The 23,519-nt window shown below is 37.2% G+C and overlaps 2 protein-coding genes across 2 annotated transcripts; both read right to left on the minus strand.

The window, feature by feature from the left end:
- Nucleotides 1–780: 780 nt before the first annotated feature.
- Nucleotides 781–4,224, minus strand: LOC103448565 (G-type lectin S-receptor-like serine/threonine-protein kinase At4g27290). The gene is made up of 7 exons (XM_008387827.4): nt 2,732–4,224; nt 2,459–2,581; nt 2,226–2,359; nt 1,919–2,129; nt 1,593–1,830; nt 1,339–1,489; nt 781–1,245 (listed from the first exon to the last, which is right to left on the minus strand). Exons 1-7 carry the CDS (start codon nt 4,008–4,010, stop codon nt 958–960), a joined length of 2,424 nt encoding a protein of 807 aa, XP_008386049.1. The 5' UTR covers nt 4,011–4,224; the 3' UTR covers nt 781–957.
- A 10,634-nt stretch (nt 4,225–14,858) lies between these two features.
- LOC103448564 (G-type lectin S-receptor-like serine/threonine-protein kinase At4g27290) lies at nt 14,859–18,238 on the minus strand. Its single transcript, XM_008387824.4, has 7 exons — nt 16,777–18,238; nt 16,575–16,697; nt 16,320–16,453; nt 16,013–16,223; nt 15,675–15,912; nt 15,429–15,579; nt 14,859–15,337 (listed from the first exon to the last, which is right to left on the minus strand). The coding sequence occupies exons 1-7, from the start codon at nt 18,053–18,055 to the stop codon at nt 15,038–15,040; spliced, it is 2,436 nt and encodes an 811-aa protein (XP_008386046.1). The 5' UTR covers nt 18,056–18,238; the 3' UTR covers nt 14,859–15,037.
- Between the last annotated feature and the right edge of the window lie 5,281 nt (nt 18,239–23,519).

Raw genomic sequence — 23,519 nt, forward strand, 5'->3', positions numbered from 1 at the left:
ATTCAACCATTCAAATCAAAATAGAATTTATAGATTGAAAAAAAGAAGAGAGGAAGATGAGAACAATTGGTGGATGACTGAAACGATAAATATTTAACACGTTGAAATATCATACGTCGACCGTAATTCTCACAAAAGAAGAGCTTAAAAATTCTAAACTCACTCCACCTAATGCCTTTTTGATAAAAACTCACACTTGACAGATTGTGCAGGTAGTAATTACTGAGTTAAAAACAATACAGCTGTTTTTAGAAGTAGACTTTATAATTTGACATGACATATTATACTTTATAATTTTTAATTTGGAAGTTTGTTTTTCCGGTTGGACTTGTATAACATGTGATAAACACTATCGAATTGATGATAAATCGAATGATCCTTAACGAGCCTTCTTAAATAAGAAACAATCTTTGTTGAGTAAATCATCTTATTGGAACAAACGAGCCGTACTGATTAAGACTACTTTGTATATTATCAATTGTTTTTATAGTGGAATCTTAATTTTTTTTTTCACATAACATACATGTGCTACATGTCACAATCTTGGCTTGTCCTCAGGAAAGGCAAACAAAGAATCATATGGATGCATTATGCATATCACAGTACTCGTTCGGTAGAGTGCAGGAATTCCCGAACCCTTCATGAATATGTTCTAGTAGTCTTCCTTCGTTCCTTCACGAGTTATTTAGGCTACTGAAATTAACGGTTCATGCATGCTACATGAACAGATTTGCTAATTCGTTGCAGAGATTATCGTTATAACCCGGCCCAGATACCAAGTACAGTGAAAATGGTACTGGTTATTTTAATATTGATCAGTACATTGTTGCAGGTAGAAAATGGCATTTATCCCCTCCAAACAAGAAGTTTTCATAAAGGACTAGTTTAACTAGGATACCGGAGGATTTAGGGTTTCTATATAATGTATGATAAACAACACTGAATAGATATATATGATCAACGAGCCTCGAGCTCTGTAATGGTTAATCCATTACATGACGGATTGATCACTCCATCAAGTAAACCCTTTTCTGGAACAAATCCTGGTTCTTTAGGCTGAGGCAAAGCACTTTCGCTGCATAGCATCTGAACAACTGATGACATGGTTGGCCGGTCCTCAGGTTGCTGTTGCACACACAAGAGACTGACGTGAATGCATCGCAGCACCTCTGATAGAGTGCATGAGTTCCCAAGCCCTTTATCAATCAGTTCTAGTGGCCTTCCTTCTTTCCACAATCTCCATGCCTAAAACAGATGTTAGTCATTTTTACAAGTAACCAATTGTTTTGGCATGCAGAATGAAACGAAATTGTGCTTTAACATACTGTTGTAACTTACATTTCCGATAAGATTAAGCCGGTGGTTCAGATGATAGAACCCCTTACTTTTCTTACCGCTAATTATCTCCAGCAGTAAAATACCGAAGCTAAAGACATCAGATTTTACAGAGAACTGCCCTTCGGTAGCATATTCAGGTGCCATGTAACCACTACAGAATAAATCATTTAAACAACCTGAGCGTGTTAAATGCAAAAAACAAAAAAAAGAACAAATAATGTATACTATGCGAAGAAAGTGTCAAAAATACTTACTATGTTCCAACCACTCTGTTTGTATTTCCCTCAATTTGATCCCCACCAAAAGTTTTAGCAAGACCAAAATCTGAGATTTTCGGGTTCATATCTCTATCGAGTAAAACATTACTTGGTTTGAGGTCTCTGTGTATAATTCTCAGTCTGGAGTCTTGATGAAGATAGAGAAGCCCCCTAGCAATCCCGCAGATAATTTGAAAGCGCTGAGGCCAATCCAACAACTTGCTCCGTATTTCATCTGGAAAATTGTAAATTTCAACTCATAAACTACCAGAATCGCAAAGAAAATAAAGTCCAACAAGAAACAGAATTTTAAGGGAACATACCGAAAAGGAAGTAGTCCAAGCTTTTGTTGGGCATGTACTCATAAATCAGCAATTTCTCCTCTCCCTGAATGCAACATCCAAGAAGCTTCACAAGATTTCGGTGTTGAAGTTTGGCAATCAGTATTACTTCATTTTTGAACTCCTTCATTCCTTGTCCAGAACTTCTCGAAAGCCTCTTGACCGCGATTTCCTGTCCATCTACTAGTCTACCCTGAAGATAGTCACGTTTTCCAAAAAATTGTTACGTCCTTGAGGAACCAAGTGCTTCCTTAACTTACTTTTCTTGTGCTAGCAGACCGAAAATTACCTTGTATACAGGTCCAAAACCACCTTCTCCAAGCTTATTGTTGATCGAAAAGTAATTAGTGGCAGTCTCGATTGTTGGCAAGTCGAACAATGGCAGCTCCAGGTCATCTTCCTTCCGTTCTTCAATCTCCTCATCTTATATAATCATTAAAAAGTAACAACAATAAGTGATAATAAACTAGTGATTCTATATATAATATCAAAAAAAAATCTTTCAGGAATTTGTATCACTACCTTTGACATCTTTCTTGCCTCTGAATCGTAGAATGTAACAATAGCCAACTAAGAGCATCCCAACAATTACAGCAGATGCGGATGCAGCTATCACTCCTACCTTCCATTTCTCGTCTTTCCCTCCTTTGTAGATTAATCGAGACATTATAACATACGTAGTTGAACACCAGACAAAATTAGACATTTAAGCAGAAAGGGATGGTAAGTTCCTACTGATCAAATTGGACAAGTAAAGAAAAAAACACAATAGACGAATTGTAATTGAGTTTATACCTAGTTCTGAAGCAGATATCCTGATGTACAGATCCTGATCACCACCGGGAATTTGCTTAATATCAACAAGATCATCAAACCAGATTGCGCAACCGCTGCCTCCTCCTCTCACATCCAAGTGCGTATAAGCCGAACAGGAACAGTTCGATAAGCATTTCGCCCTGCATTCATCGAGGTTCATGCTTTTATTTATCCAACTATGCGTAGTATCCGGCAATTTCAACCCGTAATACTTAGCAAACCCATCGTTCTTGCAGCTCAACGGTTTTCTCCTCACGCAACCTTGTGAAAAATCGCTCAGTTTCCACTTCTCTAGCGACGCAGGAACGAACCTCTCCAAACATTGACAAATTGGCGATGACCCAAGAACACAATTGCCATTGCCACCACAGTGGCCATAACTGTCGCAAGGGTCTCTCGGAAACGATCCGTAGAGTGTCCAATTCTGATCTACCTGTGACCAAATCCACTGCTGGCGAAACGACGTGGTTTGGTTCATCAACATCCGTCCAAGCAACGACTCGTTCACCATCTGAAATATCATGTAAACCTCATCCTCATTGGAAACAAAAGTGAAGTTCAAAGCCGGAAGGGCCTTGGGGGGTCTTCCGCTGAACAAAACACCGTTCCATGGACCGCTTCTCAAGAACTCATTAGACCCTTTCCACATAACAGGCTCAGGATAGTTGTGCAGCACCATCTCCCATATAAAGTCCCCTGGAGAAGGGTCGTCCGGACTCTTCCATGCTGTTACACGCCGGTTAAGTCCGGTTTTCAAGTCCCACCCGAGCTTCATTCCCGGCAGTAAAGTATCAGAAGGGTAGTCAAAGCTTTGCCACAAGTAGATCCCTGAGTTAGCATCTCCCTCGTCTCTCAGGACAAGATTGCCATTGTCTAACAGCTGCAGGACAGGACTCTGGCTGTTGGCTTGTTTTGACGAATTCACAGACCAAATAACTGTCTGGTTGTTCTCGAGAAGGACGAGATGCCCTGTGGTGTTGATCGTCAAACTCCCGGTGGAACCATTGATTGGAGACTGCCTATTAGCAACCCAAACAACGGTTTGGACTGGGATATTTTTGTACCAGATTCCCAAGTAACGAGACTTGGAAATGCCTGGACTGAAAAAACCAAGCTCGAAAATTCCGCCGGGAGATGAAACCAACGACTTGCCATCGCTGAGGGACTGAGATGCAGTGATGGTGTCAGCAGCTGATGAAGTTTGGCTCAGAGAGAAGAGCAAGCAAATGCTGAAAACCATGAAACAGAGGAGCTCCATCGAATACTAGATTACTGCTTAAAGGTTCAAGTATTGATAGTATTTGATGGAGGATTAGGAGGGCAAAGACTTTGAATTAAAGGCAGTTCACTCGGCTGTATCAGACATTGAATTGGATCACAGCTTTTGTTTTTTCCTCTTTTCTTACTATGAAGATTTGGTACTGAAAATGCGGATGTACATACGATTTGATTACGGATTAGTAAATACGCTTTTAATGGAGGGTTTTTCTATCGTGAGTTTAATTGCATTTTTTCGAAGATGCATCTCAATATTATTGAATTATTATTAAATATTGATTAACGTATTTATTTTATATTATGATATATTTAATAAATTTATAAATTTAATCTTAAAAATTAATTTACATAACTTTTATATAATTATTTATATGTAATGGACAAACTTGACTAGTGCATTTAACTGCAGTGTGAAAAGAATATTTTAGTGGGAAGTTAGAAACTTTGATGAGGCTTTCAAATTGGAATGAGAAACGTGGACTAAGAGCAAGTCCACCCCTAAGGACTTTGTGCCAGCACCCAGCCCATTTATCCACTTCAGTGAATAGTAATAGACTCCAATGAACAATAATAGGCCAATGCATCTCCACCCCTAACAAAAAATAGCTTAGTTAATTTTATTAAAATATTATTATTTTTATTATAAAATAATAAAAATAATTATTATAAAGTTGGGCTTACATAAAAAAGGAACAAACTTTGACCGGAAAGAAAAAAGGAAGGATCTTTCGCGGCGGGAAGCGGGAAGAAGATCATGGGACGTGCTGGAGAGCATGCTAGAGGGCGTGTTGGAGGGCGGCGACAAGTTTCGAGGGCGTGCTGGAGGGCGGCAACGCTATCGACCCGTGTGAAGGCATCGAAGAAGATCACGGGACGGGAAGGAGACGTCGGGGAGGAGGACTCCACGGTGTTGCTGTGGCTACTGGTGTCAGCTAGGCGTCACTTGAGCCGGTCCCAAGGTCTGTCGATTTTAGGCTGGCCTGTGGACTGGCTTGTGTGGGGTGCCAGTCGATTCCACGGGCTGGAGTGGATTGGTCGAGTCTCAGCCTATTTTTTCCACTGGGTGCCGGCCTATCCCACCCCCAGTGGACTTGCTCTAAAACACAACTTCGAGGAAGAAAGCAGTCTTAATTTACATCCTTACAAGTCGAAAACAGTTTTGGGCCAAAACTTGAAGTCAATAAAGCATGTATTAAAAACATTGTCATTAGGACAGCTATCCATCGTCCTGATTAATTTTTAAGCATTTGAAAATTAAGAAATAGTGTCTTGACCTCCTTAAGCGTTCGTCTAGCCGTTAGGCCCTAGAACCCAACTTATCGCCCAACTAAAGCCTATCATCTTTTAGAACCTTTTTATTATTATTATTATTATTATTATTATTATTATTATTATTATTTTCTATATGCATAGAAATTCATCAAATCAAAGTATGAAACTTCTAGTATAACCGTTTTCTAATACAATCAAAATTAAAGGCAAGAAGAGCAACATTAGTAGAAAATTTTCATTGTGACGGAAACATAGGTGGTACACCATGTGTTTCTATATAAGTGGTGGGAAATTGTATTTTTTAAGTTATTAACTTTTTAGCACACATATTCCATCATTGGTATAGTGACACGTGGTGTACCACCCCATGTTCCAGTTACATTGAAAAATATTTCCAACATTAGGTAAACAGAAATCCCAAAAATAAAGATTCGAGAAGAAAATACCAAAATAAGCTAAAGCATCCGCAACAAAACTTGTAGATAGAGTCAAATCTCTTAGCCAACAAGCTTCTAGAAATTACACCAGTTAATGGCGTGCATATTTGATCAAAGTCCATCTAATGACAAATTTAATCACATCAATTTATTTTAACTTGAGTGAGCAAGTTCACTGGGTGAATATAACCTTAATGTTTCTTTGAACCTCGAAACATTGTAAGCCAATTTGTCAAAACATAATTCAATATCTGACATAGTCGCAAATACGCCATGCCAAATAAAATAGCAGCTCTCGGCCAATCATAATGCTATTTCTTATTCTTCTTTCCTCCTCTAAGCTTGGTTCAAATATCACAGATTAATTGTATTTATCTATATATATAAATGATTTTTTTTAGGGAACTTTAACGAAAAGTTTCTTATACTGTTTACTTTAACGAAAAACCATATTTTTACACTAAAAAGTCAATCATGGTACTATTCACTTTATCCTTTATTTTGTCCTTATCGTTAAAACTCAAAGTTTTCAAGCTATTTTCATTAGTTTTTTTTTTTTTTTCTTATAATCAACTTGTATCACATATTAATGGGTTTTGCTTGAAGGTATATTTTATTTCTGTACCTTTTGAGTTAGGTTTCATATCTCTCTTATATGTATTTATCCATTCATGTATTTGTTCATTGAATTAAGTGGGTTTATGTTAGTACATATTCTTTAAGGAAATGGATCCCCAACTTTTAAAAAAAAATGAGAATTAGTTGTAGGGCACACACCACATCGAACGTCAACGATCTAAACTGTCTATTTTTCAAGTTGCACCTCATAAATCATCCTTACAAAATATTAGCCAAATCAAAAATATTTGAGACATCTAATTGAGTTCAGAAAAATTGACGAATACTAGGTGTGGTGGTAAAAATTTGCCATCTTTAGTCCTGACGAATTTGTACCTACAAAACAATTAAGACTTTTGATCAAAGACCAAAACCCCACACACCCACGAGGAAGGGAGTGGTTTGGCCAATGGATCTATGATGCCTAAGTCAGTATCTTTAAGAAGAGTGAGTGTTTGGGGCTTGTATGTGTAACAAAAAGCTTATCAAAATTTGGTGGAGATGAAGGTATTTATAGGAGGAGGTGGTCGGCCATGGGGTTAGGGGTTTACCCCATATGTGGCAGCATCATTTTGGTCAAGGTGTGTCTGTTGGATGAATGAGGAAAAAATATTCCAAAGATATTAATTAGGAGATAATATCTTGGGATAATGATGGAAACATCCATGATTGACTGTGGTAGAGATTCCGTACTTTATGGAATTGATCTTCAATTATGAATGTATTAAAGATAGGATTTAGGGATTAAAGATAGGATTTAGTGATTAGTCCTATCTTTAATGCCTTTGACTTTTCTATGTCATGAGCATGGGAGCCTTGAGTAGTCGTAGTTAGCTATTCGGACCTTCAAGGATGCTGAGCTGCGCGTGAGAATATTTGAGAGCCCTGCCCATTTAATGAGGGCAATCTTGTCTTTCTTGAGAAAAAGTCCACGTGTCATCTTTTGAATTTTTGGGATTATTTTTTTGCTCCACAAATACCCCCACACTTGCGGGGATGTGAGCAAAAAATGGCAGTAGGATCATTGTTCTAAAATTCCTAGCCTAACTCCGCCTAGGCACTAGGCGGTTGGCCACCGCCCCGATTAATGCCTTAGTGCTTGAAAATTTAGAAAGGATGCCTAAACCTGTTGAGGTGCCTACCTAGCCCAGCCAAACCTACCTAGGTTGCGACTCATTTAGATAGAAAATAGATAACTTTCATTTTGCATTATTATTATTATTATTTTAATAAATTGTAAGAGACTTGCTGAATACTTAAATGAACATACATTATATGTTTGCTCCCCATGTTTTCATTATGTTTCAATACTTTATAATATATAGGGTAAAGGGAAAATTAGGTTCACATCCTTCTTTTTGTTACTCCATTGATTAAAATTCTATTCATTTTCAATTTTTTATTAAGGTCCTTGGGTATTAATAACATCATTAATTATTTGAATAATAAAATATTTTTATTTTTAAATATACTCCTTTAATGTTAAAAATGTAACAATTAGTATATTTATATTTATGGCTAAATTTTTTATCATATATTTTTATTCTTAGTTTGTACCTATTTTTAATTTGCAAATATTTTTTAATTTGTACCAATTTTCTTTTCATTTTTAGTTTGTACTCATATATTAGTTTATTTTTGTGCCCATATTTTTTAAAGTCTTAGTCCAGTCATGAAAAATCATGATCCTACATGTAGCATATCAAAATATATAATGGATGTTGCTACTAATTAAAAATGTTTTAGGTACATGATGGCGCTAAAAAACCTATAGATATAAACCATCTGATTGTCAACATGCGGTTGACAAATTTTGCGGCAAAATGCAGTTAACAACATTATAATTATACTATTTTTGTGGGAAGTTGAAAACCTTGATGAGGCTTTCAAATTGCAATGAGAAACGTGGACTAAAAGCGGTTGAGGATATTTCCAAAAAAAGAAAAGAAAAAAAGAAGTGGTTGACAAAGCCACTTAATATTATGGTGTAGTGGTATTCCTCTTCATTTGTAAGTGAGAGGTCTTAGGTTCGATTCTTGCTAAAGAAAAATTTGAACCATATTATTGTTAGCCCGTTGTGATACTAAGTCTACTTGCTCTTCTTTAGTATAAAAAATATCGTTTGCTAAAAAAAAGTGGTTGAGGAAGAAAACGATTCTCCAGATTTTGGTCAATGTGTTAGTTTACATCCTCACAAGTCACAAACAACCCGTGTTTTGCTATCCACCCTAAACCTCGAGGTATGCTCATCATATACTTAATCATTTGTTATGTGTTATTTCACTTAATTTTGATTAATTTTGTTCAAAATTAAAAAAATTAAAATTTAATATGAAAGTTAACCATAGTTTGTTGAAAAAACACATAATAAATAATTAGATAAATAATAAACATACACCATAAGTTATGATAGTGAGCAAAAGTGCTCTCCTTTTAATAAGGTAATTCGAAGAAATCCCAAAAGTGGTTTGTTTGGGTTGTCAAATTGGCAATAACTGCCACGTATTTATTTTAAGATAATATTTAGATACTCATTAAAAAAATTTATGTTCTCACTTTTTTATTTAATTCAATAAAAAATCATATTTTTTTATATTTTGAATAGTTTTAAAAAATTAAATAACATATCTATTATTTTTTATATCTCTCATAGAGCAGTGAAGTTAGTTGGTTGAAGGGAGAATTATTTTTTTTTGTTTTTGGTCAAATGAAAGGACAATTGTTAAATTATTAATAGTTGATTTCTTTATCGAGTGTAAATCTTGATTTACTCAGTGGACTACTTGTACGATTTGTCCTTGTTCTGAAACAATTCTTAATTCAATTTTATTTTAATTCAACTTTATTTGTCTTTGTAGAGACTATTCGTCCTGAATAGAATAAAATTAGGAAAACCAAGAGTCAAATAACTTTTTTTTCCGATCAAGCGCATAATGGATATTTAATTGAGAATCGCGATGGGTGCTTCTTAGTTTTCCTTTCTTAGTCAACAATCGTCTAGTTTGTCAAAAAAAAGTCAACAATCTTCTAGAAAAAAATAAATAAATAAAACCTCCTAGTGGCGTGCGTATAAATAAGAGAAATGTTATAAATGGGTTTGTTTTTTTTTGCCACTTCTTGTTTTTGATACAATGTTTGTAAAATTATCAGAGAGACAGGTCATACGGCCCACTTCCAACAAAATCGATATTGTCCCCAACTTGATAATTACCATCTACATAATCAGTCAGATGTGGAGTTTTATCACAAAAAACCTTGGTATTAGTTTGAATGAGGTTAAGATATTTAAACTTTTTTTTTTTATTTCTCTAGCCGATGTAGGATTTCAACACGCTCCCTCACGTGGAGCCAAGATGACTTATCCTACACTCGAGGCCAATGGACCCACCATTATCTCGCGAGGCCAAGTGGACCCACCCATCACGTGGCAGTACGTACCAGTCCGCTCCTTGACTCTGATACTATGTAGAATTATTAGAGAGATGAGCCATACGACCCATTTCCAACAACACAGATATTATCCCCAACTTGGTAATTACCACCTGCACAATCCATCAGGTGTGAAGTTTGATCACAAAATGTCTCGGTATTAGTTGGAGTGAGATTAAGATATTTAAACTCTTATTTCTTTACTTCTCTAGCCGATGTGGGATTACAACAATGTTTATAATGTCAGCACACGAGAAATGACCTTAAAGTGTGAAGTGACAGAGAGACCATAAAAAGTTTTATTTTTGAGGGAGTCATAATACATCTAATTAGATGACTATAATATTAAGGTTTTCTTGGAACCTGGAAGCATTTTAATCCAATGTGTCAAAACATATAATTTAAAGTGGCAAATATACACCATGCTTTAGCAAGCATCAGATATATGGGCATTTCTACGTCCTATTATCTAGGCCTAGCATTTTGGATCAAACCCGTTAACCCGACCTAACCCAACCCGTTAATATTTGTATTTGGGTGGATGCTTAACAGGTCGGGTCGCTAAGGGGTGAACCTGTTAACAACCCGTTAAACAACGGATCACTTTGGGTCAACCCGTTAGGACCCGTTAACACCCTTTAGTTGAGGATATTTTAGTAATTTGAGTAAAGTCTTAATAACAAAAAATAAACTTTATGCAGAAAAGAAAATAATAATAATTGTTAACGGGTGTTAACGGATGAAACGGGTGACCCGTTAGCTTAACGGGTCAGGTTCGGATGACCTGTTAACTTAACGGATTGGGTTCGGATGACCCGTTAACTTAACGAGTCGGGTTCAACCCGACCCAAACCCAATAAACCCGACCCGTTTACAGGTGTTATCCACCCGTTGACTGGAGGATTGTACCCCGCCAAATTTTCATCAAGCAATATCTCTCTCAAAGCTTTGTTCTTGCTCGACTAGTGTTTGTTTCGCCGCCCTATGAAGCGGCACCTCTTCCATTCTTTTGTGATGCCTCCGGCCCTCTTTGCAGCTTCAACGGCATTGTTTGTGGCATTTGTAACTTTATGAATCCATACTTGTCTGTTGTTCTAGGAGAGCTTGTTCAACGTTGGCCAAGATGAATTGGGGAAGGAAGAAAAGTGGGGGAGAGGACAAGGAGGAGAAACAAGAGAGAAGGAATAAGAGGTGGAGCCATGAGATTTAGGTTTAGGTCGTCTGTGTGTCTTGTAATTGGGAACGACACTAAGGATATAATTAGGTTTTAGTTTATGAGAATATGGGGCTAAATGCTTAACGCTTAACGTAACCAGTTAAAAGTTAGTGACACACTCTGACTCCAATATTCATGTGGATATTGATATCCACTCAAAGGTGACAAATCCATAACATGCAAGTAACGTGTAAAAAAAAAATTACGAATAAAATTAACGTTTGAAAACAAAATTAGAATAAGAGTGTGCATGTGTGAGATGAGCCCTTATTATAATGCATGCAAATCTTCCTACATTACCAGAAGTGGATCTCATAATTGCCATTGATTTCTTGTCGCGTCCAGAGTATAGCTACTAAGTTATGGGGGTGCAAAACAGAAAATGTGAGTGGACAAAAATAATTATTTTTTAAAATTCTTTTCTTTTCATATCATACTAACTCCTCGCTCCAAAGCCCATATCATTTCTAAAATCATACTACGTAAAAAGTATGAAAAGCATAAGCATTTTCTATAAAAATTATATTCCAAAATCTTCAAGATTATAAAATACCATCATCAATGAAAATGGTAAAAGCATGCTCATGTGCACCAACTAGACCTGTAAATGGGTCGGGTTTATTGGGTTTTGGTCGGGTTCAACCCGATCCGTTAAGTTAACGAGTCATCTGAACCCAACCCGTTAAGCTAACTGGTCATCCGAACCCGACCCGTTAAGCTAACGGGTCACCCGTTTCACTCGTTAACAATTATTATTATTTTCTTTTTTGCATAAAGTTTATTTTTTATTATTAAGACTTTACTAAAATTACTAAAATATCATCAACTAACGGATGCTAACGGGTATTAACGGGTCTAACGGGTTGACCCAAAGTGACCCGTTATTTAACGGGTTGTTAACAGGTTCATCCGTTAGCGACCCGATCCGTTAAGCATTCATCCAAATACAAATATTAACGGGTTGGGTCGGGTCGGGTTAACGGGTTGGGTCCAAAATGCCAGGCCTAGCACCAACAGTAATGCAGACATACGAGTCCATGCAAAGGTTCTCAACACATGAACAATCTTTGTGTAAAAATTGCACTCAAGTATCACATACACGTGAAGTTCGGGCTAAGCGCATCACACACGAGTTCTAGATAGATGCAAACTAGCAAAAAACCAAAACACTTCATTGAATTCTTTTTGTTGTTGAGCTCTCTGCCTAATGGTAATCGTATCCTTCAAGTTAAAGATCCATTTCATACGACAAATAATTGTGCGAAATTTGGAAAAATCTTGCTCCATGAGACAAGTCAAAACAAGTTTTTTCTATTTTTTTTTATTTTTTTATATTTTTATTTTTTTGTTGCCTCCTGCTTCATCTACGGTAGAGTTAACTAATGGATACATCCCTTGGCCACATGAGTCCGTCAATGGTAAAGATCAACGGTTGCCCTTGTTTTTATAAAGATGATAGTGCATACTAGTCAACAGAGGGTAGCCGTCCACACTTTCGGCCTTCCAGAAGACTGAAGAGAGAAAACACAAGCACAAAGGTCTTATTTAACTATATGTGTCATATCTTCGCAGTTGTTGGTATATGGTCTTCTCTCAAATTATCAACTGCATGAATCCTTTTTAATCTTATTTTTGACTTGTATGAAACTGGTAGGTTGGGAACAAAACTTCCGTGTGTCATGCTTGTTTTCTGCTTAATTACCACAAATATAGCTAGGTTGCTTTTTGTTTTGTTCACAACATTATACCTTCGCAGTCTATCGTTGATGTAACGACAATAGTTTCAAGTGATGGAAGAAGTCTGAGCTATAAAAATCGGGGTGTGTGGATCGTAACCACTCGGAGGGGTTGGGATTTTTAACTAATGGCATCAGCTGCAAATGAGGTTTTGAAGGAGAGGGACAAATAAATTCCAACCATTGCTTTCAAGTTGCAGATGCCCTCAGAGATGGGTAGATGCACATACATATTTCCAAGTTACAATAAATACAATATTGTATACAGCAATTGACCGCCACCCACAGGATTGTTGACTTCTTGTGCGCCCAGTGGTGAAATATTCGCTTGTTCTAGAGGGTGTGGGGTGTGATTGAGAATTTGGTATTCTGAACAAATTAGTATTATATTTCTATCTACAAATCTGACAGCTAAAAAGTATGGGATATCCAACATTTCAAAAGAACGGAGAATTTATAGTCTGAAAACAAAGGGAGAGGCAGACGTAGAAGATAGTTGTTGGATGACTGTTACGTTTGGTAATTAACATAATATAGTTTATTTTTATTTGAAAGTTTGTTCTTGCGGTTGGACTTGTATAATATGTGATAAACAACACTGCATCAAATTGATGATAAAACCGAATGATCCTTAACGAGCCTTGTTAAGTAAAGACAATCTTCGTTGAGTAAATCATTTTACTAGAACAAACGTGCCGTGTTTAGTAAGATTACTTCATATATTGTTAATTAATTTTATGATGAAAATTTTAACTTTCTTCGCATAGCATACATGTGCTACATGGGACAATCTTGGCTTGTCCTCAGGCAAGGCGCACAAAAAATCGTATGGATGCATAACACAGTAGTCGTATGGAGTGCAGGAATTCCCGAGCCCTTCATGAATCGGTTTTAGTAGTCTTCCTTCGTTCCTTCATTGCGTTATGAGTTATTTGGGCTACTTTGCAGAGCTGGCCCTGGCCCAATGCGAACATGGTGATGGTCCGGGACCTCAAAAAATTGGAGGCACAAAAAACATTAAGGCGGTAGGTCCATTTATGCTTTCATAAAAATATAAATTTATAAAATTTGGTTAATTTATCACGAAGTTTAATAAGAAGGGATGGTTTCTCCTCAATAAAGAGAAGGTCCGGGTTCAAAACCATATCATTTTACTTTCCAATTTTTATGAATTTCTTTCCATAAGAGTATAAGCTTACGAAATTTGCTCAAATGACCAAGAAGTTTAACCAGAAGTATTAGTTTTTGCTATTTAAAATTACTATGGAGGTCTCGGGTTCGAAATGCTATGTATGTTTTTTTATTTCCAATTTTTACAAATTTTTGTTTGGTTGTTAATTCTTTTTTACCTTCTGTTCGATTATAACTACTAGCTAGTAGCTATGTGAGTTGCAATTTTTTTGACATTCATTCCAATTCAAATCTAACCTTCAACAAAGAGTAATGCTAGGTGGACCAAATTGTTAGACTAAATTTGCAACCCATATAATGTGTCACCAATAGAAAATAAGCGTGTTAATCAACACTCAAGTAATAATCCAATCATCGACAATCACACCATATGGTTTACAAAATTTGACTTAACAAGTTGGTCTCCCTAGCATTAGCCTTTAATATATAAATTAATATATGTATGTCTTTACCAATACTAGGTTTAATTTGGTGCTCATTCACTGCTTATATCAATTAAAGACTTGAAAATATGAATGTTTTTTTTAGTTCTGTATTGACAAGGTTAGTAAATAAAAAAAAAACACCTCACGATTATATGAAAATAATTTAAAAGTTCAGATACAGGGGAAACAAAACTCATCATCCACGGGCAGAGGTTTTTTAGTTTCCTTCTCTCAATACAAATTAATTTAGTTTTTCCATGTTTATAAATTATTGAGTTTGAAAAGCTTTTCTAAGTATAATTTTCTTGAAATCTTACGTGAGAAAACAAATAATTTTTCTTACATGAAGTTGGGCATTTTTTTTGCTGTCGTCCTGAACCTCAAAAATCTCAAGACCCGCCTTGCTACTTTGTTTGAAATTAGTGGTTCATGCATGCTCAATATATGCTTGAACATATTTTCTTATTCGCTGGAGAGATTATCGTTAGAACCCCAGATATCAAGTAGAGTAAAAATGGCACTGGTTGTTTTAATATTGAGTACATTGTTGCAGGTAGAAAATGAAATTTATCCCCTGCAAACAAGAACTTTTCAATAAAAAAGGACTAGTTTAACTAGAATACCGGAGGATTTATGGTTTATATACTATGTATGCCAAAACAACACAGCATAGATCTATATGATCAACGAGCCTCGAGCTGTGTAATGGTTAATCCATTAAATGACGGTTCATTGATTAGGGGAAACTCTCCGTCGAGTAAACCCTTTTCCGGAACAAATCCTGGTTCTTTAGGCTGAGGCAAGGTGCTTTCGCTGCATAGCATCTGAACGACAGATGACATGGTTGGCCGGTCCTCAGGCTGCTGTTGCACACACAAGAGACTGACGTGGATGCATCGCAGCACCTCTGATAGAGTGCATGAGTTCCCAAGCCCTTTATCAATCAGTTCTAGCGGCCTTCCTTCTTTCCACAATCTCCATGCCTAACACATGTTAAGCATTTTAATCAGTAATCAATTGTTTTAGCATGCAGAATGAAACGAAATTGTGCTTTAACATACAGTTGTAACTTACATTTCCGATAAGATTAAGCCGGTGGTTCAGATGATAGAATCCTTTACTTTTCTTTCCGCTGATTATCTCTAGCAGTAAAATACCGAAGCTAAAGACATCAGATTTTACAGAGAACTGCCCTTCGGTAGCATATTCAGGAGCCATGTAACCACTGTAGAGGAGATCATTGAAACAACTGAGCATGTTAAATGCAAACAAAAGGACATATAATGTATATTATGCAAAGAATGTGTCAAAAATACTTACTATGTTCCAACTACTCTGTTTGTATTTCCTTCAGTTTGATCCCCACCAAAAGTTTTAGCAAGACCAAAATCTGAGATTTTCGGGTTCATATCTCTATCGAGTAAAACATTACTTGGTTTGAGGTCTCTGTGTATAATCCTCAGTCTGGAGTCCTGATGAAGATAGAGAAGCCCCCTAGCAATCCCGCAGATAATTTGGAAGCGCTGAGGCCAATCTAACAACTTACTCCGTGTTTCATCTGGAAAATTGTAAATTTGAAGTCCCATAAACTATCAGAATCTCAAGGGATCAAACTAAATATAAAGTCCAACAAGAAACAGAATTTTAAGGGAACATACCGAAAAGGAAGTAGTCCAAGCTTTTGTTGGGCATGTACTCATAAATCAGCAATTTCTCCTCTCCCTGAATGCAACAACCAAGAAGCTTTACAAGGTTTCGGTGTTGAAGTTTGGCAATCAGTATTACTTCATTTTTGAACTCCTTTATTCCTTGTCCAGAGCTTCTCGAAAGCCTCTTGACTGCAATTTCCTGTCCCTCTACTAATCTACCCTGAAGATTATTCACATTTTCCGAAAAATTGTTACTCCTTCAGGACTCAAGTGCTTCCTTAAATTACGTTTCATGTGCTAGCAGACCAAAAATTACCTTGTATACAGGTCCAAAACCACCTTCTCCAAGCTTATTGTTGATCGAAAAGTAATTAGTGGCACCCTCTATTGTTGGGAAGTCGAGCAATGGCAGCTCCAGGTCATCTTCCTTCTGTTCTTCAATGTCCTCGCCTTATATAATCATTAAAAAGTAACAACAATAAGTGATAATAAACTAGTGATTCTATACATAACTTAAGAAAAAGACCTTTTGGGAATTTGCATCACTGGAGGTTAGAGCAGATAGTTTTACCTTTGAGATATTTCTTGGCTCTGAATCTTAGAATGTAACAATAGCCAAGGAAGAGCATCCCAACAATTACAGCAAACGCAGACGCAGCTATCACTCCTATCTTCCATTTCTCGTCTTTCCCTCCTTTGTAGATGAATCGAGACATTATTAACACACAATAGAGAAAAAACACACGATAGAGAAATTGTACTTGAGTTTATACCTAGTTCTGAAGCAGATATCTTGATGTATATATCTTCATCACCACCCGGGATTTGCTTAATATCAACAAGATCACCAAACCAGATGGCGCACCCGCTGCCCCCTCCTCTCACATCAAAGTTTGTATAAGCCGAACAAGAACAATTCGACAAGCATTTGGCCCTGCAGTCATCGAGGTTCATGTTTTTATTTGTCCAACTATGCGTAGTATCCGGCAATTTCAACCCGTGATACTTAGCAAACCCATCATTCTTGCAGCTCAACGGTTTTCCTCTCACGCAACCTTCTGAAAAATCGTTCAATTTCCACTTCTCCGGCGACGCAGGAACAAACCTCTCCAAACATTGACAAATTGGCGATGAACCAAGAACACAATTGCCATTGCCACCACAGTGGCCATAACTGTCACAAGGGTCTCTCGGAAACGATCCGTAGAGTGTCCAATTCTGTTCTGCCTGTGACCAAATCCACTGCTGGCGAAATGATATGGTTTGGTTCATAATCATCCGTCCAAGCAACGACTCGTTCACCATCTGAAATATCATGTAAACCTCATCCTCATTGGAGACAAAAGAGAAGTTCAAAGCCGGAAGCGCCTTAGGGGGTCTTCCACTGAACAAAACACCGTTCCATGGACCGCTTCTCAAGAACTCATTAGACCCTTTCCACATAACAGGCTCAGGATAGTTGTGCAGCACCATCTCCCATATAAAGTCCCCCGGAGAAGGGTCGTCCGGACTCTTCCACGCTGTTACACGCCGGTTAAGTCCGGTTTTCAGGTCCCACCCGAGCTTCATTCCCGGCAGTAAAGTATCAGAAGGGTAGTCAAAGCTTTGCCACAAGTAGATCCCTGAGTTGGCATCTCTCTCGTCTCTCAGGACAAGATTGCCATTGTCCAACAGCTGCAGGAGAGGACTCTGGCTGTTGGCTTGTTTTGACGAATTCGCAGACCAAATAACAGTCTGGTTGTTCTCGAGAAGGACGAGATGCCCTGTGGCGTTGATCCTCAAACTGCCGGTGGAACCATTGATTGGAGACTGCCTATTTGCAACCCAAATAACGGTTTGGACTGGGATATTTTTGTACCAGATTCCCAAGTAACGAGACTTGGAAATGCCAGGACTGAAAAAACCAAGCTCGAATATTCCGCCGGGAGAAGAAACCAACGACTTGCCATCGCTGAGGGACTGAGATGCAGTGATGGTATCAGCAGCTGATGAAGTTTGGCTCAGAGAGAAGAGCAAACAAATGCTGAAAACCATGAAACAGAGGAGCTCCATCGAATACTAGTTTACTGCTTAAAAAGTTCAAGCTTTGATGGTATTTAATGGAGGATTAGGAGGGCAAAGACAATGAATTAAAGGGAGTTGACTAGGCTGTATCAGACATTAAATTAGGATCGCAGATTTTATATTTCCCTTTTTTGCCTTACGATGAAGATTTGGTACTGAAAACGTGGATGTACCGCCGATATAAACAGTGACTTTGTTTTTAATATTTTTTTTATAGATGCGGACATGTTTTTTGTATTATTGATATTGATAATTTAATCGTACGGTTACAGATGTATAGATGATATGATTGTTGTCGTCTATCGTATTGATAATTAAACGATATGATTATTAATATTTTAGTGGAAAGTTGAAAACTTTAATCAGACTTTCAAATTGCAATGAGAAACGTGGATTAAAACACAACGTTGAGGAAGAAAGCAGTGCTCTTGGTTTTGGTCAAGATTTAACTTTACATCCTCACTCACATGTCACAACCTACCCCAACCCTATTGATATGGTAAATCGAAGAAATCCCAAAAGGGGTTGGTTTGGGTTGGCAAATTCGCAATAACTTCCACGTACTCATTTTAGGGATAATAGTACTTACTGATGGCTACTTTATACATTCACTTTTTTATTTGACCGAATTAAAAAATATTACATGTTTTTGGTTTTTTGGTAACTCAGGAAGAATTAAATAATATGTCTATTATTTTTTTAAACAATAAAATATGTGCTAAAATTAAAATACCATTAGACAAAATTAAAAAGCGAGTACTCATTAGTGAGTGTCTAAGTATTATCCATCTCTCATGTAGCAAGTAAAGTTTCGTTGGCTCCAAGGACGTTCCTTAAATTATTAAATTAATAATTAAAATAGTTTACCTTGCGCTAATTCTATAAATCTTGATTATATCACAGCAGGAGTTTTATGATTTGGCTTTGTTTTGAAATAAAATCTTAATTCAATTTTTGTTTAAGACATGTAAAGAGTAAAATTATGAAATCAAGAGTCAGATTTCAACAAGCTTCTGGAAAAAAAAAACACCGCTTAATGGGGTGCATATTCAATCATAATCCATCTAATTAGATGACAAATTTAATCACATCAGTTTATTTTAACTTGAGCGAGCAAGTTCACTGAGGGAATATATTATTAAGGTTTCTTTGAACATCGAAACATTTTAAGCCAATGTGTCAAAACATTGGTGTCATCAGTATTTAAGAAAACTTGATATAAGTCCAATTTTTTTCTAGCTAATATTAACAATAGTCCATTTAATTAAAATAGATATGATCCTTTGAACTTAGGATTATTTATTTTCACCAAATATATTTTAAATAGTCAGTAGTTTAGTGATATTCTTTTTTACTTTGTAAGTGAGAGTCTTAGGTTCAATTTTTGATAAAGGTGAATTTGAATAACATTATTATGGCTAGCCCATTCCCTCTCTGTAAATAATATTGTTTGTTAAAAAATAAAACATTTCAATAATAAAATTTATTATAGGATTTAAATCTCTTCCTAATTATCTCTTAAATTATTTCTTCTTATTTCTTTTTATGTATTTGTTATTTCTTCTTCTTCTCCTCCTCTAAACCTTGTTCCTCTTCACTTGTAAGTAAGAGGTTTTAGCTTCGATTCTCGTCAAAGGTAAATTTGAACTACATTAATGTTAGTCCATTGTAAGGCTAGGCTCACCCCTCTCCTTTAGTGTAGCTAATATCTTTTGTTCGGAAAAAAAAAAAAAAACCTTGTTCCTATATTTTATTTTTAATTTTTATGATCAGCCAATATATATCACATAAATTATTTTATCTACATATATGAAATATTTCTTTTTTATAATCAACACGTAGCACATATTATCTTACTTGTAGGTTTTTTTTTTTTTTTTTTTTTTTTTAGTTAGGTTTCATATGTCTCGTATAGGTATATTATTCATTCATGTTTTTGTTCCTTGAATTAAGTCATATATTATGCAGGTGGATTTATGTTAGTACTTAGTATATTAGTTTTTTGTTAGGAGATATTAGGTAGATTAAAATAAACCAATGTTTTAAATATTCGCAATTCAAAAATACAAGCAAAATGGGGCATGCAATTAGAAGGATTTAATTATCTTTAATATTAAAGAAATGTAAAATGAGTATAAAAATATAAAAGTGAAGAAAAGGTAATACAATACTTTAACATAATAACATAAACCCACCTGCATAATACAGTGGTTGGTTAATCAAGATGAAATACTTATTCTCTTTGTTAGTATTTGACATAGTAAGAGTTGGTACGTTTTTATAAGTGTTGGCTAATCAAGATGGAGCACTTGCCTCTTTGTATCAATTTTTATGCATTAGCAGTAGTAAGAATTGCTTGCTCCAACAAGATTGCTTGCTCCAAAATCGAAGAGGCACCGTCTTCCGAATCTCGAGAGCCAGACTCCCAACATGACTACTTTCTCAAAATCGAAGAGAGGGTAAAGGAACAGTACCATTGCTGGATAATTGGAAAGTCCCTGTGTGTCAACCTTTGTGCTTCGTGGCAAGGTAGACTAGCAAACATGTCCAACCTTTACTCACATTCGAGACAACACTCCCAACAAGATTGCTTGCTCCAAAATCGAAGAGGCACCGCCTTCCGAATCTCGAGAGCCAGACTCCCAACATGATTACTTCCTCAAAAATCGAAGAGACACTGCTCTCCGAATCTCGAGAGTCAGACCCCCAGCATGATTGCTTTCTCAAAAATCGAAGAGGCATCGTTCTCCGAATCTCGAGAGCCAGATACCACAGACCACTTTTTCAAAGTGCTCTGACAGAGTTAAAACATGTGAAACTGGCAGCTCCCACTACCGTGCTATGACCAAGCAGGGTAAAGGAATAGCATTACTACTTGTTGTTAGGGAGACTCCTATATATGTCGACCTCCATCCCCAACGGACAGGCAGACCTGCAAAAATGCTCAACCCTTCATCATATCTGAGAGGGCACTCCCAACAAAGCCTTTCGAAATATTCAGCTTTCTTTCCCCCCGATAATACCTCTGCAAACAAGCTATACTAGAGCAAGAATATCTCATATCATCAGGGTTAAAAGCAAGAGTATCCCATATCATACTTTTTCCCTGTTTTTTCTTTTGGCCTTGTTTTTACCTGCAAGACAAGGAGAAAGAGAGCAATCAGTCAGTACTTGGAATCAAGCTTCCAGCCAGGAACTGACTGCCTGGAACCCCTTACCTGATTACTTACCTGGCATTGCTCTCGAGTACTCATCTTCATCATCTTATGTTTCCAGGGAAGATTCCGCATCTGCTTGAGGAACAGATAGGGCAAGTGCGAAGGATACAAGGAAGCATGTGGAGACAAGCGTAACAGCACACGTGCCGATACATCCATTACTCTGTCAAAAGCAAAAGTATCCCATATCAGCAGGGTGGAACGTACTCTAGATTTGATGGACTTGTTTTGACCCTCAAATTCTCCAGTCGGCCTTATACTCTGGAGGAAACCAGAAAACCCTCCAGCTCAGTTCAAGAATAAGCCTGTGGAAAGTTACTTCTTCAAAAGCAAAAGTATCTCATATCATCTCTTCTCATTTTTCTTCTCTTTATCCTTCATGCTGCTGCAAGATGGGGAGAAGGTGAACAATCAGTCGGAGCTCTGATTGCTTACCTTGTCTGTCACCTCTTTCAGCAGACCCTCTAGCTCGGCGACTTGGGGGACTCCTACTACATGGTTTGTATCGCGCTTGACCAAGCCTGAAACTACAAGTAAGCTTCAAGTGAAATTGATACATTACCTTGTGCATCTCCACCAGTTAAAGATACCACCCCTGGATGGAGGAAGAGTACTTCCAGAGAAGATGCCACATCTACCTATGAGACAGATAAGGCAAGTCAAGACGACACCACACTCCGATACTTAGAAGTTTCGTGATTACGAGATCATTATCCCACAATATTTCCTAATGTCATTTGTACTAAATCATTCACTCGTACTCACTAAAGGAGAGCTTGAACCTATGTACTTGTGTAAACCCTTCACAATTAATGAGAACTCTTCTATTCCGTGGGCGTAGCCAATCTGGGTGAACCACGTACATCTTGTGTTTGCTTTCCTATCTCTATCCATTTATATACTTATCCACACTAATGACCGGAGCAATCTAGCGAAGATCACAAAAAGCGACCGTTTTCGTTACCTAGGATCTATCTTGCAAGAGAACGGAGAATTAGATGGAGATCTCAACCATAGAATACGAGCTGGATGGAAAGAGTGCATCCGGCGTGTTGTGTGACCGTCGTAGGCCACTGAAGCTCAAGGGAAAATTTTATAGGACGGCAATAAGGCCAGCGATGTTGTATGGCAGAGAATGTTGGGTGGTGAAGCATCAACACGTACACAAAATGGGTGTAGCGGAGATGAGGATGCTTCGTGGGATGTGTGGGCACACGAGAAAGGATAAGATTGGGAATGAGGATATCCGAGGTAAAGTAGGAGTAGCCAAAATTGTAGGAAAGATGAGAGAAAATCGGCTCTGGTGATTTGGACATGTGCAAAGAAGGCCGACTGACGCTCCGGTTCGAAGATGTGACTACGGGACAGAGGTTCAGGGCCGAAGGGGTAGAGGAAGACCTAGGAAAACTTTGGAAGAGACTCTAAGAAAAGACTTAGAGTACTTGGATCTAACGGAGGGCATGACACAAAACCGAGCGCAATGGCGTTCTAGGATTCATATAGCCGACCCCACTTAGTGGGAAAAGGCTTTGTTGTTGTTGTTGTTGTTGAGCAGTAGTAAGAAAATATTAATATAGAAGCTTTTTTTTTTTGTCGTGTAAGATATTTTCTTTATGTAAAAAAATGAATAGATGTTGAGTAATGAATATCATTGTGACTGGATGATGCAAACATTCAGTTTGTATACTTAATTTTATTTTATTGTAGTGTTGGAACTAAATTTGCGCACTCCCATGAACAGAACGGCTGGGCAAATCCGGCTATATGTCAAAGAGCAAACAATGGTGAACTATTGCCTAAAGTGACACACCCCGACTCAGAACGTCCACTAGGACTCCGAATCGAGCTGTGTTGGGCGACACCTGGAAGGTGACGAAGTCATAAAGTGTGATGATGTGGAAAATGTGAATAAATTTAAACTTAAAAGTACCTAAATATCATAGTGGCGCATCGGAAGCGTGTGGGCCCATAACCCACAGGTCCCAAGATCGAAACCTGGCTCTGAGCACAGCTTGATTCGGAGTCCTAGTGGACATTCCAGGTCGGGGTATGTCATAAAGGCTTTTAGACAGTCAAGTTAGTAAGCAATATGAGACTCAAGTAGTACACAAGAAAATAATGTATGTGATAGTTGCATTACCAGATATGAACCCTAAATTAGTGTATTTATATTAGTCGAGTGAGAGACGTTTTAAGGTGTGAAATCCATATTAAATTGGGAGAATCCAAGAGGA

Source organism: Malus domestica, chromosome 11, assembly GCF_042453785.1.
Source record: "Malus domestica chromosome 11, GDT2T_hap1".
NCBI lineage: Eukaryota > Viridiplantae > Streptophyta > Magnoliopsida > Rosales > Rosaceae > Malus > Malus domestica.

What these genes read in the sequence shown, in the direction of transcription:
- LOC103448565 (XM_008387827.4), bottom strand. Translation starts at nt 4,010, where the DNA reads ATGGAGCTCCTCTGTTTCATGGTTTTCAGCATTTGCTTGCTCTTCTCT. An exon ending in GTTTTGGACCTGTATACAAG is followed by an intron (nt 2,130 to 2,225) that starts GTAATTTTCGGT and finishes GACTATCTTCAG; the next exon opens with GGTAGACTAGTAGATGGACA. An exon ending in GGCTTAATCTTATCGGAAAT is followed by an intron (nt 1,246 to 1,338) that starts GTAAGTTACAAC and finishes CATCTGTTTTAG; the next exon opens with GCATGGAGATTGTGGAAAGA.
- LOC103448564 (XM_008387824.4), bottom strand. Translation starts at nt 18,055, where the DNA reads ATGGAGCTCCTCTGTTTCATGGTTTTCAGCATTTGTTTGCTCTTCTCT. An exon ending in GATATCTGCTTCAGAACTAG is followed by an intron (nt 16,698 to 16,776) that starts GTATAAACTCAA and finishes TCATCTACAAAG; the next exon opens with GAGGGAAAGACGAGAAATGG. An exon ending in AGCCAAGAAATATCTCAAAG is followed by an intron (nt 16,454 to 16,574) that starts GTAAAACTATCT and finishes TGATTATATAAG; the next exon opens with GCGAGGACATTGAAGAACAG.